We start from the raw sequence: 19,457 nt of genomic DNA, 5'->3' as shown, positions 1-19,457 counted from the left end.
ACCAGCAGGGTCACTAGTGGCAACCTAATACCTAGTTCTTATACACATCCCTTATCCAACAATCAAAACATCCATGGCTTATAATGTCACACTGCTCCTTTTACTGGCATCATTATAACAGCAGCATAAATAGAAATAAAAACCAATGATTTATTTTTCTTTAAAAATGAGTAGACTTTCCATAAACTAATTATAGGTCAGAGATTAAGCCATATTAAAAATAACCTCTCTTTGTATAAGAAAGTGATTCCAGTAATCCAGTGGAAGCCAAATAGTAGGAACCTCCACCAGTCATCCTATATATGTATCTTCCATATGAATTGGAAATGGCTTTTTTGCTGGGTATTGAAAGCTTTTACATCTAAGCATAAGTGTACATGGCCTTATCAGTTGCCCCTTGCCCTTATCGGTTAAAGAGGCAACTGATCCATGCCTGGAGAATGAAAATCATTTTATTTTTTTTCTGTAGAAAAATTAGAAGACAGAATATTTATTTTTCTATTTGGCACCACAATGGGCTGTAATAGTGAGTGCATCCAGAATTTGTGAATTGCATGTTTGCCAGAACAGATACACATTTCATTGTTAGAAATGTGTATTCATTGAAATAAGAATTAATGTCATCTGAAATAGGAATTTATATCTTAATTAGCTTTGTGCAATGTACATAGGAAGCCTGAAACCTTTATCTACTCTTTATTCCTCAGACACACAGTGCGATGTCCACAACTAGGACAACCCTTTGTAAACCTCAGCAAGTGACCAGTGCAATTTATATGCAATTGATTGAACAAAGTTAGTTCAGACACAAGTTTACAATTATAGACCCTGAGATTTCTGAGGCGTAATGAGGCAAGCACAGTAGGTGGCACTGCTAAAGAGCATAGTCCATGAAAAGCACCCAGGTGAGAAAAAATGCGCTCCTTCCTTAGGGCATGAAAGCAAGAATAGCTACTAATTGTAAGCACCAAAGTTAATACAGACAGGGTACATCGCTGCTCACAAAACAGTCTATCTATCTTTATCTTAACAGTTGGTGTGTGGCTAAAATGTCACTACCAAAAAATTGTCCATCCTATGGTCCTTCTAAGCTCTTCTGAAGCAGGTTAGCTATCTACTGCCACTTTATGTAGCCCGGCATTTATGTTTTTTTCTTCAAAGCTTTGAAGTGAAGTTAGGATTATTTTAGGAAGGGATTAGGCCAATCTGTCAAGATTTATGATGTTTGTATTCCTATTTGGGAGATTCCCCCCTCTCTTTGTACTGATGAATACTGTCACCAAGGATGAAAGTGAAGGAAAATCCAACATTTAGGAGCTGTCCCCAGAACAAGTGGTAAGGGATCCTTCCAATAGGAACACCAGTTCTAGGACAACTGTCTAAAGCTGGCCATATACTAGTTGATTTGTACATTCCTACAAACATTCTAAAAACAGAAATTTTCTAGGTAAATGTTTTTAATGTATAGCTGGCTTTAGAGTAGAATTCAGCCCACTTTGGGATATTTCCTAAAATGTTTTGTTTTATCTCAGGAAGGGAGTCTCCCCAATACAACACAAGACAGCCAAAAACAACCTGTCAGGGGTTTTTGCCCTTTCTTCATCTACCCACCAATAAAAAAGTTTTGGCTATTCAAACTGTTCCTGGTTTAGATACTATAAGCAATCCTGATGGAGAATTAAATATATACTGTTATCATACTGTAGGATGTACTGAAGTCAGAGTATCAAAATAACAGTCAGGCAGTTATTATTTTCAGAAGATTAGGAATGAAAACCCCCAATATTACTGTTGGTAAAGTTTTACTTTAACCCAAAATGTGAGCTTGCTCAAAATTCACTATGGTTCAGTTGATTGTGTGGCTTAACAAATGGAAAGAAGGGTATCCTTGCCATCAGCAGAGTCTGCATATTTTTATTCTCCATATAGGCCACCCACCCAGTAATAACCTATTACACTATTTGTCCAGGCTGTCCATAATGTAGCATTTCTATTGAAAAAATAATCCAATTGCAAAATTGCTCGTATTGACCACTCAAAACATGTGTTTAAAGTGATGCTTGCCATATATCATTCACATAAATCATATACAGTATATCAGGCCATTGTTTTTAATTTTTTAACACTCTAATTACTGTATTTATCGACGTATAACATGCACATTTTTCCCCTGAAAATAGAGGTTTTTTTTTTTTTACCAATGGGGGTGGGGATTGTGTGGTCCGCCCCAGGTGCCAAACATTGGGGGGGGGGGGGTCAGGCCAGCCACCCCGACTCTCCTGGCCCTGGGACAGTACTGCCAGCATAGTCTGAAGTTAAGAAAAAAAATCACTTGCCAGCCCCTTCTCATACACTGCTTCTCCTGTGTCACTGGGTCATGGTAAATGGAAGCTTCTAAATACCCCATTAGCGCCGTTCTCCACTCTCCTTCTTGCTCTCCTCCTCCCGCTCCCCCCTCCTACTCCTCCGAGTGTAGCTTTAGATTGTAGGAGGAGAGCGGTCATGTGACCGTCCATGAAACATCAGAGGAGAGCGGACACGTGACCAGGTCCATGAAAGAACGGCACTAATCAGGTATTTAGAGGCTTCAATTTAGAATGAGAGTGACACAGGAGGAGCGGTGTATGAGAAGGGGCTGGTGATTTTTTTCTTAACTTTAGAGTATGCTTGCAGTGCTGTCGGGGGTGGAGGGCTGTGTAATATAAAGGGGGCTGCATAATGTGCAGGGGTCTGTGTACTGTGCAGGGGGAGGTGGCTGTGTACTGTGCAGTGGGGGGGGGGGGGGGGGGTCTGTGTACTGTTTACTGGGAGGAGCTGTGTAATGTGTGGGGGGCTGCATAATGTGTAGGGGGCTGTGGGAAGCTTTTTTCCTGAAACTTCCCTCTTAAAATTAGGGTTATACGCCAGCCAATACGGTACCTTATTTCTGCAGCACTGTTGTATGGTTGCATGATCTCTCCCTGCTCTTTTGCATCTACAGGGAAAGATCTTTAGGAGGGGCTTCTATTACTCTACCGATGTATGATCTTTACAGTGTGAGTCTGTATCTGGCCAGCCCTAATTGGTGCTGCGCCAGTCACATGATTAAAAAAAATTGTTTTAGAAGAGTAATTCAAATTAGATTATAAATATCAAACAGCAATATTTTACAGTCCTCTAAATCTTTATTCAACATCAAAGCTGTAATTTTATGCAATAATATGGTGTAGGCAGAGTTAAAGATGATTTACACTAGCATTTTAACATAAAATAAACATAATATTTGATTGGTAACAACTCCAATTTTGTGCTCATTTTATTCTCTATAGTTTTGATGAATTAGCCCCACAGAAAGAGCTGTGAAAAAATAATACAAATCCAAACAAAAAAAGAAGCTAACACAGCATGCATTGATAGGAAACTGGACTGGAAACCATTGTGGGTTTCCTGTATATGGGAGAAAATAAATAAACAAATATATATACATGTATATATATATATATATATATATATATATATATATATATATATATTTATATATATATTTAGATTATGTAAATCAAGAGACAGTCATCTGGTGAAATCCTGTATTCAATGTATATCTACAGATAGGACTGGACATTTTAAAAATAGGACGAGGCAAATTATTTCTTTTGGGCAGTTAATGTGTCATAAAGTCCCATATGCCAGTGATAGCTTTTCCTTATCAGACTTTCACAGAAGCTGGTGGTATCATGAGTTGACTCACCCTAAATAAAGGATGAACATCAAATACCATTTTAAGAATAGCAAGTGGACAACGTGAAATGTCACGATTTTGGTATCTGAAAAACACCGTGCCGCGCTGTGCGCAAAAAATGCAGGCATAACCCCACTTGCAGCTTGCTGGATTCTTCCATAGAACTATAGCTTAAAGTGTTTCTAAAGGCATTAAGGTAAAAAAAAAAAACCTACCTGAACCTGAATCCAGTGCTGTGCCAGAGAATGGCAGCTCTCTCCACTCTCTGGACATGGATGCAGTAGCATAAGCCATTGCCTGTGTGAAGAGAGCGGGGCTGAGCCACCCTGTGAGTCAATGGATACCCAGAACCCAGGTCGGGATTGAGCCCTCATGAGTGCCCCCAAGGCAAGTGTGGGAGGAGCCAGGACCACAGAAGACGAGGATCTGAGCTGCTTTAGGCAAAACCAATGCACAAAGTAGGCAAGTATAACATGTTTGTTATTTTTAAAAAATCCTTTACAATTACTTTAAAAGATGAATAATAAAAGAGGTGCAAAGAGGTTTAGAAAAACACTGAAAAGTGTAAGGGCCCAGTCACATCAGCAGAGGCACGTTATGCTCTGTTTAACATGTGCCCGCTGGTGTGCATTACTTTAGTTTACTCTTTCACTTTATTGAAATGTAATTTAAGACTAGTGGGTTAATGGTTAGCCAGGGTATCACATCCATAAATGTAAAGAATTTGTAACAAAATTACAATTCATTTAATTCTGTGCAATGTACTGTGGTGGAGCACATCACAACACACTTCCTGCGTAAACATGTATCACATTAGTGTGAGCTGAAACAATAGGACATAGGACTAAATCCCTGGTCTATCTGTTGGAACTGTGTTGGGCAATGCAAATCCAAAGTGTATATGCTGAATATAAGTGCTTTTCCATTTTATGGTTTGCTGTGGAAGTGCCACAGTGCAAATAAAGTAACAGAAATCTATGATATTTACTCTGTACACTGTGTATAATTATTTTCAGCCTAATAAATATTACTGTCTCTTCCTTTTGTTCTTTTCATTTGTTGAAGTTTACCATTTCTTGCGCATACTTTCAAAACCAAGTAAAAATAGAAAAATATGGGGTCAATCCATTGTACAAGATTGACAGAGCAATATGGATTTTCTAAGGGGAGAGTACGTCAGAAGCGGTTTGCCTTTAGGCCCTCTTTCTTTTGCCGACTGTAAATTCCTATGGCCCCACCTCAACAGAACAAGCAGAAAAGTGGAAGATTCTCTCCTTCGATTAATTTTATTTGTGCCCTCAGTTGAGGCTTGAGTTACTGAGCCTTGGAAATAGGCATTGTGCAGCAAAGCAAATACAATAACTAGTATAAAAAATGTGTGAAACTGGGCCTAGGGTCCCACTAGATGGCTAAACATGAAAATATAAAGTATTGCTATGCAATTTCATATTTAACGTTCTGCAATATGATACCCATTTTTAATTTTAAACTTCTGCAGTAGGAGCTTGATCACAGGAAGAGCAAATTCCCTTACCATATCTTGGTGTTCCATATGCAGGGAATTTTTTATATTTGCAAAGTAGAATATATATTTTTTCAAAGTAAATAAATAAATTTAAACGAAAAGCCAGGATTATTAGGATATTGATTTTAGTGGATCTTTTAAAGGCCAAATTAGTAACATCATTGTTTTATTGTCTTAATTTGGTTATACTTAGAAAAGCCATACATTATACTTTTTTTTTCGTTCATCCATTAGTTTGAACAAAAAATAAGTGCCGATTCCCCCATAATCACAGTCGGTTCTGATGGGGGAATCACTCCCACAGGGCTATTGCATTCTGCCAACAGGGAAGGCTATAGCCAGAGGCACTGATCATTTGGGAAAAACCCAATAGGCCAACTAACCAACACATGAATCGAAATTCAGCTGGTCCCTGCTGAGTCAGCTGGATTTTGATCCATGTATGGCCGGCTCCAGAGAAATTACATTTGCAACTTTTGTGCTTTTAGGTTTTCTGTATAGGCAGTAACTGAAAGCTTATCAACCAGAAGAGGAAGCCAGTCTCTCCGGCAATTGTTCCAAGCCTAACTTCTTGTAAAGATGCGCTGTCTGAGTGTTCATAACTGTACTCACATTCTACCCAGACATAGCTGTACACTTTGACAATAGCAATTCCCTAGAGTCCTTGGAAATCTTACAAATGAGGATAAGGAAGGAACACTAAACTACCCCTTTCATCCTGACAGAGGAAGACACTATTTTCTATTGCTTGCATTACAAATAAATACAAAGGTACAGTGCAGGAATAGTGTTTTACTATTTTGGGAATTCCAAATCTTCTCTGAGATTTTCTGACAGTGAGAGCAGTTTATTTTAACTTCTCATCCGCCTATTCTTTCTCAGAACGACTTATTTTTTAGATAGGATTCCCTTACAATAAAGTAATTATTTCTGCCAGCAAGTTCTCGGAATTACAGGATGTTAAGTGTAAAACACCTGAGTGGGTTATTTAATGATATACTGTTATCAAAAGCCTCTTTAAGTGTGGGTAGGTCACGTCTGCATTGTTATATTAAGAGTCTAATACTGTGATTTCTAAGATTTCCAATTAAGCAGTGTGTAAGGACACCTCACTGTGTCACGACTCTAGTCTGCACATGTCAACATAATTCTAGGAAACAAAGACAATTCTTAAAGGAAAGATTTACTTAGGAAGCATGGAGGCAGCCATTGCAACATCTACATCTGAAAATAGTTATACTGAATAAATTGCCTTAGTACTTTCTGTGCCCCTAACAAAATATGCAGATTTGGAGTTCAGACTTTTAGGTCAAAACTCCTAATCTGCATATCTGGACATAATAAATTATAAAAATATAAAATCCTGGTGTTTTTATGTGCATGGGGAGCTACAGGTGGTACAGCAGGCCATAGAAGTGAATGTCTGTGCGTTGCCATACTCATGTTAATGCCAATGCTTTTGTGCAGGGGTCTACAAACTTTCCAAAGGGCCAGTTTACTGTCCTTCAGACTTTAGGGGGGCTGGATTGTGGCCAGTGTAAAATGTCTCGGGCCCAGCATCAGTGAGAATAAACATGGCCTCAGGGTTTGTGGTTAGTAGGACAGTAGGGAGAGGAGTAATCCCCCATCATTGGTATTACCCCATCAGTATCAGTGGAAGATATAGTGCCCCATTGTTGGTATCAGTAGGAGGAATATTGCCTTATATCATTGGCAGGAATAGTACTCCATGGGCCAGATAAAGGCTGCATCTGGCCCTTGGGCTGCAATTTGGAGACCCCTGCTTTAGTGCATCAGCATAAACATGCACATGATCATTTTCTTGAATGCAGAGTTTCAAAAGACATACATGCAAAAACATATATGATGTATCACTCTACACATATACACACATGTGCATCACAGCCGCCATTTAGATCAAACCCTACAATGGAGAATGACTGGACTGTGTTGTGGCCATCACTAGAGACTGTAGATACACAATTTTTGACATCTAAAGTAAATTTCTTGGCAAGCATTCCTAGTGTTGCATCCATGTATGCATTGTATGCGCATATGCATTGTACCAATGCGTAAATAAACTTATGTGAGATCTCTGTATTTCTGATGATGGGGAAAATGCGTGCCTGATACATGAAACAGGCATTTCTTTCTCATTACCACCTACAAGGACTATGCCCAGGGACCCAAGCGGCAATTTGAGAGGGGCGACAATTCAGGGGCGGACTGGAGCGGTGGAGTGTGCTGGGAGCTTCAGTGTTCAAAGCAGCTTGTCTGCTGCTGAAGGCTTGTTATCATTTCCGGCCTGCCCACCCACCACCTGTAGCACAGAGCCGACAGGGTTTTGGAGTACTGTACTTCCTTTTGATCTGCCGCTGGCTGCGATAGGTCACGGTGGTGGGCGGGGACAGAAGTCCCCCGGGAGCCACTGATGCTCCATACTGGGGATTATCCCTGGTGTCAGTGTGTGGGCAACGGGTGACAGCCGACTCAGTGCAGCTGTCCTAGAAGAGGGGATCCACACACTGCTCCATCCAGCATTGCCTTAGCCAGCTTGCGACACACACCGCTTCTCCCACCCCTCTCTCCCTGCCTGTGTGCTGCATCTGTGAAGAGGAAAAGGGAACGGGAAGATTAAACAAGCAGCTGACAGCCAAATTAAAGCCGCTGACTGTGAGCTCCCTGCGGACAATCCAAGTGAGTGAGCTGAGTACTGTCACTGAGCAGACCCTGACCCCTCTCTCTGCCTCCCTCCCTGTCCCCCCTCTCTTTCCCTGTCCCCCCTCTCTCTCTGCCCCCATCTTGGCAAATGATAGTGGTGACACTGCATCTAGTGGCAGGTGATGGTGGCAAGTGACACGCAGCATCTGGTGGCAGGCAATGGTAGCAAGTGACACTCTGCATCTGGTGGCAGGCGATGGTGGCAAGCGACAGTGGCAAGTGACACTGCATCTGGTGGCAGGCAATGGTGGCAAGTGACGCTTAGTGTCTAGTGGCAGGCGATGGTGGCAAGTAGCATACTGCATCTGGTGGGAAGCAACAGTTGCAAGTGACACGCTGCATCTGGCAACAGGCAATGGTGGCAAGTGACACGCTGCATCTAGTGGCAAGTGTCACGCTCAGGGTTCCCACTGATTCTGCATTATGGTGAGTTGAACTATTTCACTATTTCATATATTACAACGTAGTGATAGAAATAATGTGATTTGACCACCCTGACACCATATTAAGAATGGTGTCAGGATGATTTAAGGGCTAACACCAGCCATTTACCTGGCTAATCACCCCCACCACTGAATTTCCCATTAACCCTGAGACTACATTCCCCCCAGGTCCTTGGCAAAATTGTCCCTGAATGGCAGTTTGGAAATGTGGTCATCCTACCGGAGAGCAGGATGGCAATTTCCCCCCAGGCCGGTCTGATGCCCCATACAAAGGCCGCACAGTTTTCCTCAGGCTGTGCACACCCTCCATTCCCTCCATGGCTCAGCCAATGGCAGGCAGGCATCAGTAGCTGAGCATTCTCCTCAGCTCACTCCGCATGGAAAAGTTTGTAGGCTGTCGAGCAGCCGCTGGTGGTGGAGGTCTTGGTCAGCGGGCTGCTTGTTGACCTCACCAGCCTGTGCATGGTTTGGGACAGTGCCAAGGATGGGCCTGGGCACTTGCACGAAGGAGGGGGACACAGGCAGGCGCATGAGGGGTAGAAGAACCAAAGCCATGAGTGAGATCGGCTGAAGAGGGGGCCGCTTTGGACCAGGTAGAGAGTAACAAGCTGGTGGAGAACTGGACCAACGGAGGTGGTTCCGGGAAAGCATGGTGAGGATGACCGCAAGTGTCATGGGGGACAACAACATAAAGAAGGTTTTTTCATGACAACTGATCCCGCAGTTTAGTATATTAGGCTGTCATTGTGATAATGTGTACCCAATCAGGAAATTCTGATACCGTAATGTGATTGTGGGAGACCTTTCATAATTGGCTGCAGTTCCAGGGCTTCTGATTGGTTCCATGGCCTAAACTTAGTGGAGACCAAGACCATTGCTGTATTAGATATGTGAGGGGGGTTCCTGGTTGAAATGGTCACTGCTGATGTGAAGGGGAACTCCTAATGTGAAGGAGGAGACTTCTGATATAAAAAGGGATTCTGACATAAAGGGAGACATCTGTAGTAGGAGGCTATTGATGTAAAGAGGGACTCCGATGTTAAAGAAGGACTCTGATGTTAAAGGGGGGACTTCTGACGCAAAGGGGGGGGGGGGCTTCTGATGTAAAAGGAGACTCATAAAGTTAATCAGGGGCTCATAATGTGAAAGGGGGCTCCTGATTCCAAGTATGGAGTTCCTGATGTTAAGGGCGGACTCCTGATGTGAAGGGTGCTGTTGCTGTTGCATGTAAACCTGACTTCCTGATAAATTTAATTTTTAGTTTGAATTATCATGATATAAAATAATGGATGGGGGGGAGGGGGGGGTGCAGCATTTCATTCTTGGACCCAGGCAGTACAATGTCTTGGGCCAGCCCTGACTATGCCTAATTATATCTATCACCCTGAGTACACGCCATAAGGCCTATTGTAAGGGTGTGTGTATGAGAATGGCAGACAGTTTACAGAACTGCAGTGACATCATTTGGAACTAGGTAGGTATACTCATTTATTGAAGAAGTAAATATTTTGGATAAAATGTTTGTTTACTGCACATAATGCAGGCAACTTTGTGATATTACTAACAAAGTACTTAACATATTACTTATCAGGGTTTTAGAATGGCATGGAGTGATTGACATAGTAGTTGGCCATTACTTCTTTTAATAATTTTTCCTTTTTTAAAATAGGGCTCATGTAGATGGGAATTTTCTATTCAATCACAGCGTTCGAAAAAAAAGGCTGCATTTGACCTGCTTCATAGGCAAATGTACCTCAACGGGCACGCTGCATTTGAGGAAACACAACACAGGTCAAACACAACCTCTGAACTGTAATTTATAGTAATGAAGTAAAAAAAAAAAAAAAAGCCTATACAGTTGTAGGCTTGGTAAATTTTGCATAGTTAAGCTGCCCATCTATACACTGATGAAATTTCAGCCTGTTGATTGAAAAACAGAAGGAGCCAGGCATAAAATTGTTCGCTGAACAGCGCCTGCATCCCACTTCAATTCTACCCATATTCTAAACACCCAATTTAGAATATAACAGCCGCAGTCAGAGATTCGTCCATCTGTGCTGATTAGCATAGGTGGAGGAGTCTTTTTCTGTTCAGCTCGCAGGCTGAACAAAAGAAATCAATGGGTGTAATGCCAGCTTTCGGTTTGGTTTTACATCAGACAGTAACATGACATTAAATGACATATTTAGTTAATATGTACTGGTCAAGGTTATCTGCAATGTTAACCTGACTGCAGAATTTTTGTATGGGCTTATTGGAAGATTACTGGTCAGAGTTATCTCTTTATTTTGTGTATAGTTCTGTAAATCTTAATAAATACTCTTTTGCATAAACCAACTTGCACTTAGTATTTAGAGGTTCTTTAAAATGTGTCTGCACATGAGATCCAATAAAACAAATAAAAAAAAACACAAAAAAAATGGACCAACCTAAAGCTACAAGATGGAAGCTTCTTCTGAGTCACTACAGCTGCCAACAGTGAAGGAATCTGAGCAAGGTTCTCTAGTGGGAAGAAAATGCACCCTTTTTAATGTAGGACACAAACTATTTTAAGCAGAATTACCAGACTAACTATTACAAAAGAAGGGAACATTTAATTCTTTGTCACTGCTTTTGTTTGCCTGTTTTAGTGGCATTAAAGCAGAAGCTAGGTTATGCTCTAAACATTCAGCTGTCTGCATGCTCACAGTGTACTGAAACTGGATGAATTATATATACAGGCTTTATTCATAGCATAAAAAGCAATGACAAACTGCAGTAATCCATAGCAACCATCTTCCAGTATTATGATTAATAAAAGGGGAAAAAAGCCATTTTGTTTGCTATGGGGTTATGGCATGGCAATTAAGTAAGCTGAATAGCACTCACTACCTCTCCTACTATGTTAAGTAAGTGGTCTATGCAAAGGAATATTATGTGTTATATGAAAACAGACAGATGTTGGGTTATATACAAGTTTGGTTTGAAATATATGAAAATCAAGCTACATATTACAAGATATCCCTGGAGCAACATATTTAACCAGCATACAAAAAAGTTGGGCATGGATAGCTTGAGTATATACACTATTTCATTGAACAACTGGAGCAATGGTCAACCACTGTTGAACCCTATCAGCCACTCCAAACCTGCCTGTTACTGAACTACTGCCTAATTTAGTACACCTTCAACATTCTGTGTGATGGGATGGAAAATGGACCATACTTGTGCATTGTACATACTCTGCATTGACTGGGTTGGAGGTGAACTTTCAGGCTGCTACAACTTTATTTCTTTAACAGAACAATAAACGAACATCTATCTATATCTTTCAGGTTTACCTCACTTATAAGTCTTTAAAATATTTTCTACTATGCCCAAACAGTAAACCATATTGATATCCTCCCAACAAACTCTCTTATACTGGGACACAGGCTTTATAGTTTTCTACATCCATATTTAGATTTCACCATCGCAGCATTTCTAGGGGAACGATTATAAGCATTGACGTACCAATCAAATTAGTTATTTCTGCAGCCAATGGTAATTTACTAAAGTCATAAAAGCTGTTCACTTTTAAGGGGGATTTCCCCTTAGCTTAGTGAATGAGGCAAAACTCTGCTGGCTTCTAGTATCTAATCATTTGTCAGTAGTGTAATTTCTTCTGTTAGTCAAAAGGTAGGCCCTTCCTAAGATTACTACAAACTATTTGAGATATGCTGTAATAATGATGAGTGATGAGGTTAATTGGTTTAATAAAGAACATTAATCAAAAGAGGTTAGGCAAAGAGTCCTGCAATCACAGATGGTGTAAGTACTTACTGTAGTAATGCAATACAATATGGCCACATTTTCACACTTAAAGAACTCAATATACTAATGTATTAGAATTAAATAATACAAATTGAAATAATAATAATAATAATAATAATAATAATAATAATAATAATAAAGATCATGATAATAATAACTGAAGCTTACCACAACAAATAAAAAATGATAATAATATTCAACAATATTCAATTCCCACAGTTTGACAAATGATGTAGAAGACTAAATGTATCCAAGCAAATTTACTGTCACTTATAGGGCACCAGAATATGTGTAATTAGTGTTTGTGCCAGATGTCACCTGCAGCATCAATGATGATACCCCAGAGAGAACAGATATGAATTGAGTATCTGAATTTTAACTTATCATTTATAACTTAATATATTTATCTATTAAATTGTGATGTCTGCCAAGTATTGATTTGTTGGCAATGAAATTAGTAAAGACAACAATTTTTATTAACTAAAATAGGGTCAAAAATTTTGATATATAAAAAAAAAACATTAATTAATGGTTATGAAAAGTGTCTTTGATCCTCTGCTTAAAAAAAAAAAACTGTAAACATCAGTCAAAAACTAGTAATGATTAATGAATAAGCTTTAGGTGAATTCAGATCCAAATTCCCACCTACGCCAAAAGAAGAAGTGAATTTAAAGGACTGATGTCTTTTCTCTGAATTCTGGTTAGGTGATGCAAGTGTATTCTTTACCAGCAGAATTATGTTTTCCCACAAGCAATATAATGCTGTGCATGAAAAAATGTCATTTGTTTCTGAACACCAAATACAAACATAATAAGGTGGATCAACTTACTGTTGTTCAGCTTTGGCAAGGTCTTCCAAAAAGTAAAGTGCTGTAGCTAGGAAAAACATTCCCCCCAAAACCACCACGAATGGGCAGAGCATCAGTGCATAGCCAAGACTCAGGAACTCCCAAAGTGGAGTCTTATTGGTGCTCTCCTGGATGAGATCCGAGATCTATGAATCAAAAACAAAGGAAAAATAAACAGACTGCTCCTGCCTTGTGGAATGAAACAATTCCTTTTTACATAAACGGAAATCAACATTACACTACCTGCATAATTATTACATGCACTAGGGATAAGGGAGGAAAACTTTGTTTAATTAAATGAGACTTGGATGCGAACAGCTGCAAACATATTGTGCCATTTGTAAACGCACAGGGTGATTTGTAGGTATTCATGTCTACACTCCGGTATGTAAAACTGCCTTAGAATAAAACTATTCTTACACAAAAGGAAAAACAGGAACCCATTTTTTGTATGAAGAATACATATAGTAGTCAAGAATTCTACGAAGGATTCATTTTGTCCAACATTAGTTTATCTCCACATTCAGCAAAGTCTGATGATCCCACCAAATTACTGCAATGACTTCTGGAAGTAGAACTGCATAATTCATCAAACTGCAACTGTGAAATGGCCTTGTAGTGCTGAAAAGAATGGGCAAGCTGAGCCAGACAGACACACTGGGAGCAGTTCAGTATAATACTCAGAAGACTCTTTATTGTTAGGGCTCATAGGCTTTGTGAATATAAAGAAAGCAATGTGTGTATGCACATTACATGTACAGTAGTATTTAAAAACAAAAGTGCATCATTGGATAATGGTTCCAATAGTACCCAGTAGATGTTACTGTTCTTATTCCAAAATAGTCTCTAAAATAGTCCATAATGTCTAATCAAAGAAAAAAAATTAGCACAATTGAATGTGGAGATATGGCAGCAGTAACACTGCAGAGGATTCCACTGAATTTAGAATGAGGTAAATGCAACCATAAATAATGAGATGGTGGTTGGAAGATATGACTACCAAAGGGTCTTTCTAGGGATATTCAAAAAGCCTTTAACTCCATGCAAGTTTAAGCATGGCGTTAAGCTTAAGCTTTAGTTTAGCCAGCTAATATAGCCTTATTGTCCACACAAATATGCCTAGGATTATTCCATGTTTTTTTTCTGGGGAGCCTGCAGAAAAGTTCATTTATAGAAAGATCTGCATGCAAGTCTTTCAAAATCCATCGAATTTCTATCATCAGAAGTAACTTTTTTTTTTTGCTAGGCGTTATCACTTTCTACTTACAAATCCAATAAGGTATGGACTGCCAGCGTCTCCGAGGAGGTGAGATGTAAAGCTCTGCAAGGCCACAGCAGTTGCACGACGTGTTGGAATAACTACATACTGCACAAAATACAAAGGAGATAATTATACAGAACATCACTCAAAAATAGTAATCAAAATAATAGTTACTTATTATTTTTATTTTTTTATATTGCTTTATTTTTTAATAAGAAATATTTTTATATACTGTATATGCTAGCTTGAATTAAGTGGGGAATGGTCTATGCATACACACAGCTAGATTGATAGATGGCTAGACTGGCTGTTAATTAAAGGCACTGAAACACATACCGTATATACTCGAGTATAGGCCGACCCGAATATAAGCCGAGGCCCCCAATTTACCCCCAAAAAAACTGGCAAACTTATTGACTCGTGTATAAGCCGAGGGTGAGACATGTCTGTCCATCCCTGTGTGTGTGTCCGTCCATCCCTGTGTGTCCGTCCATCCCTGTGTGTCCGTCCATCCCTGTGTGTCCGTCCATCCATCCCTGTGTGTGTGTGTGTCCATCCATCCATCCATCCCTGTGTGTGTGTGTCTCCATCCATCCATCCATCCATCCATCCCTGTGTGTGTGTGTCTCCATCCATCCATCCATCCCTGTGTGTGTGTGTATCCATCCATCCCTGTGTGTGTGTGTGTCTCCATCCATCCATCCGTGTGTGTGTGTGTGTGTGTGTGTGTGTGTGTGTGTGTGTGTGTGTGTGTGTGTGTGTGTCCAGCCTACCTGTGTCCCGAGCCTTTGTCCCGAGCCTCCGTCCCGTGCCTTGCCTCCTTGCCGTGCCGTGCCTTGCCTCCGTCCCGTGTCGTGCCTTGCCTTGCCTCCGTCCCGTCCCGTCCCGTGCCGTGCCTTGCCTTGCCTCCGTCCCGTGCCCTCTTCGTCGGCGCCTCGGCGGCCATTGTAAAATTCAAAAGCCGCGCCTCCGCCTTCGCCTGTGATAGGCGGAACACTGAATTTCCCAGCAGCCTGTGTTCCGCCTATCACGGACATCGTATCATCCTCGTCCGTAGTACGAGGATGATACGATGTTCGTGATAGGCGGAACACAGGCTGCTGGGAAATTCAGTGTTCCGCCTATCACAGGCGAAGGCGGAGCCGGAGGCGCGGCTTTTGAATTATAGAATGGCCGCTGTCTGTCTGCTCGACACGCTGATCGAGCGGGCAGACAGCGATGACTCGAGTATAAGCCGAGGGGGGCACTTTCAGCCTCAAAAAAGAGGCTGAAAATCTCGGCTTATACTCGAGTATATACGGTAAATGACATGTCATTGACTTGACAAAATAGTACACTGTATATTAGTTAAGCTGTGGAAAAGATACACTACATGGTTCATTCCTACTAGACTGATACACTGTGTCCTCAGGGGACACTATATTGAAGCCTAAATTGGTAAAACCTCCCCTGCAGCAGTGATCATGTGACTAAATGCCTAGGCCTTTAGACATGTGAACAGTAAGGTCTCATGCACACTGGACGTTATAAAAAAGCCAGTAACATTAGTTATAGAAAGCTGTAGCTGTAGATTGAGTTTTTCAGTGTTTTTCAGCTATTTTTAACTGTAGCATTTTTTGGCTGTTTTTTTTTTAGCAAAACTATACTCAAAAACGCTGATAAATGCAGAATAATCACGTTTTTTCTGCATTTTTAAGGTGTTTTCAGCTTTTTCAGAGTTAGAGCTGTGTTACAGCTGAAATACTCCTCTCAAAACCTACTAGTTTTTTTTTTTTTTCCAGTCAGAAACCCCCCCCTGCCAAAAACTGCTGATAACAGCCTATGTGTGTGCATGGACACTTAAGATAACATGCTGGAGAATTTATTGGCTGCAAAAAAAAAACATCTAAAGCCAAAAACAGCATCTGTAAATACATCCTGTGTGCATGAGGCCTAAGGACGGGGGCAAGAAACAGCACCTTCTCAAGGTCAAATACATACTTCTGTCCTTCAATAACTCTTAGCCCTTGTACACACGGTCGGAGAATCCGTCGGAATGTGTCCTATCGGACCGTGTTGTCGGATAATCCGACTGTGTGTGGTATGCATCGGACTGATTCCGTCTGAATATCCGTCGGACCCAATTTTCCAACTTGTTGGAAATATTTCCCGACCAACTGGGCCAATCGGACATACTCCGATCATGTGTAGAGAATTTTGATTGGACCAAGTGCCACGCATGCTCAGATCAAATTCCTACATCAAAGCTATTGGCTACTAGCCTGAATGTAGTCCCATCGTAACGAAATTACATCATCACGTTCTGAAAGATCGGATTTTTCGACAACTTTGTCCGACCGTGTGTATGCAACAGTTTCGGACAAGATCCGACGGACAAAATCCGACGGATTTGGTTGTTGAAATCTACGAACGTGTGTACAGGGGCTTACAATTTACACATCCCAGAAAGACTGCCAACATTAAAGTGGTTGTAGACCCTTACAGATCACTTTTTGCTACAGGAAAGCCTATAGGCTTACCTGTAGTTACCCAAGATATCTATTAAACCTGCATGGTTTAAGAGATTTCCCCTGTATTCGCATGTGTTGACGTCATCAGCACATGGGCAGTAAAGCAATGCCACATACATGCCATTTGCTTCAGTGAGTGTGCAGTTACTAGCGGCTCCCGAGTGCATGCGCTATGATTGGCCGGAGCCGCAATACCCGGAAGTAACCCCTGGGAGTGATGTCACTGGCTGGTGCTGTGTACGGGCACTGCAGCAAGAGCTTCAATCTCAGGTATTACATAATGAGCTAGTATGCTATGCCTTGCAGGTGTTAGTTTTTTTTTTTTTTTTTTTTTTAAGTGGGTTTACAACCACTTTAATGTCAACACTTGACTATAGAACCACTTTAATAGATGAGTACCTTTATTGACCCTAATCCTAAAGGGGATAGGGATAATGTGTATTACCTAAAACTTTATCTTAAAGATCAAAATACTCCTAACATGGTGTATGAGGCTTCTGAGTAATAATCAATGAATAAGGGGAGCCTAACGGGAATATTATTACTTATCTATAACACTACCCTGATCTAGAGGAAACAACATTGGGCTACTGGCTGACTGGTGATATCTTGACATATCAATAGAACACAACATTCAAGGAACTTCCTGTTTAAAAAAAAGTATTCAGGGCTAAAGTGTTTGGTTTACTTTAAAAGGTTCAATAGGAAATTCCTAAGGTTATAGTAGATGATGGTCAAGATTCTTTCATTCCTTAGCAAGGACAAACATAGAGAGTAACATTCCAATGTAAGAGGTGGAAATCATTGGAACAATGGACCAGGAACGATCATCTTGATGAGAATCGCTGAGAAATGTTACTAAAGCACAAAAATAAGGCAAGTATTTGATTCACTCTTCAAATGAAATGGATTAATGCTTAATGACTAATTAATGTGCATGAGAACACATATAATTACACATTGTTATTCCAATAGGAAGTTTTACATATTGGTGTGACCATATGGATTTCTATAATCCGGTTGTATAGTAACTAATTTAACCACTTCCCAACCACACGCCATCATATGACATCACAGACTGAGTGGTGATATCTGAATGATGCCTGCAGTTACAGGCATCATTTAGAGATTTTTTTTTCCAGTCAGTGATTCCCTGTACTGTAAAAACAATCATAGCGGCGGCTGTTCAGCCGCTTGATTGTTTTTACAGGCGGCAGAAGAGGACATCCCCCCTCCCGCCTCCCTCCGGTGCTTCTACTGTCTAGCCCGTGTGATCGGAGAAGGAATCGGCCAGTGCCGGAAGTTGACCATAGAGAATCCGGTGGGTTAGACGGTCCCCCAAAGTCTCTATGACCTTTTGGGGGCTGGGTACTATGTTATGACATCATGCCTGGCCTCTGCATTTGAAAATATGATGCCGTTTTGGCTGGAAAGCTGATATCTTTTTTAATTTCAGGTTTTCCAGTCTAGAGGCCTTCTTGATCCCCTTCAGTCTGGATTTCGTCCCCAACACTCCACAGAAACTGCTCTCCTAAAACTAACAAACGATCTACTAACGGCCAAAACCAATCGACATTATTCTGTACTCCTCCTCCTGGACCTCTCTGCTGCCTTTGATACAGTTGACCACCCCCTCCTTCTCAAAAAACTCCACACCTTTGGTCTCTGTGACCGTACTCTACAATGGTTCTCTTCCTACTTATCCAACCGCACCTTTAGCGTTTCTTACAACTCTACTTCCTCCTCTCCTCTTCCTTTCTCTGTTGGGGTCCCCCAAGGTTCTGTCCTTGGACCACTCCTATTTTCAATCTATACCTCCTCTCTGGGTCAACTGATAGCCTCCCATGGCTTCCAATACCACCTCTATGCTGACGACACCCAAATCTATCTCTCTACCCCTCAGCTCACTCCCTCTGTCTCCTCACGTATCACTAATTTACTATCAGAAATATCAGTCTGGATGTCACACCACTTCCTCAAAATCAATCTATCCAAAACCGAACTTATAATTTTTCCTCCCCCATATGCCCCTTCCCCTGATCTCACTGTCAAAATTGATGGCACAACCATAAGCCCATCCCCTCATGCCAAGATTCTAGGTGTAGTCTTGGACTCTGAACTCTCCTTCAAGCAACACATCCAATCACTGTCCAAATCTTGCCGCCTCAACCTCCGCAACATCTCCAAAATACGCCCCTTTCTAACCAATGAGACAACAAAGCTCTTAATTCACTCGCTGGTCATCTCTCGCCTTGACTACTGCAACTCCCTCCTCACTGGCTTACCTCTACATAGTCTAGCACCTCTTCAATCCATTATGAATGCCGCTGCCAGACTCATCCACCTTACCAATCGCTCGGTGTCTGCTACCCCTCTCTGTCAATCCCTCCACTGGCTCCCGCTCAGCCAAAGAATTAAATTCAAAATACTAACAATTACATACAAAGCCATCCACAACTCTGCCCCCAGCTACATCACTGGCTTAGTCTCTAAATACCAACCTACTCGTCCTCTTCGTTCCTCTCAAGACCTCCTGCTCTCTAGCTCCCTCATCACCTCCTCCCATACTCGCCTCCAGGACTTTTCCAAAGCCTCCCCAATCCTATGGAATGCCCTACCCCAATCTGTCCGCTTATCTC

At 41.1% G+C, this 19,457-nt stretch overlaps 1 protein-coding gene across 2 annotated transcripts in view; it reads right to left on the bottom strand.

Moving 5' to 3' along the window:
• SPNS2 (SPNS lysolipid transporter 2, sphingosine-1-phosphate) overlaps nucleotides 1-19,457 on the bottom strand; it is a 190,169-nt gene that overhangs the window by 7,837 nt on the left and 162,875 nt on the right. Inside the window, exons 10-12 of one of the 2 annotated variants that reach the window (XM_077482358.1) lie at nucleotides 14,315-14,413; nucleotides 13,030-13,193; nucleotides 10,837-10,909 (exon numbers count right to left, since the gene is read on the bottom strand). In XM_077482358.1, coding sequence (XP_077338484.1) covers nucleotides 10,843-10,909; nucleotides 13,030-13,193; nucleotides 14,315-14,413 — 330 coding nt within the window. In that variant the 3' untranslated portion in view covers nucleotides 10,837-10,842. The remainder of the gene's footprint in view (nucleotides 1-10,836; nucleotides 10,910-13,029; nucleotides 13,194-14,314; nucleotides 14,414-19,457) is intronic. The other variant, XM_077482359.1, reaches the window with a different exon arrangement.

This window comes from Lithobates pipiens, unplaced genomic scaffold, assembly GCF_037356315.1.
Source record: "Lithobates pipiens isolate NorthernLeopardFrog02 unplaced genomic scaffold, aLitPip1_a1.2 Scaffold_16, whole genome shotgun sequence".
Classification (NCBI taxonomy): Eukaryota; Metazoa; Chordata; class Amphibia; order Anura; family Ranidae; genus Lithobates; species Lithobates pipiens.
This window is presented reverse-complemented; position numbering and strand designations above follow the sequence as displayed.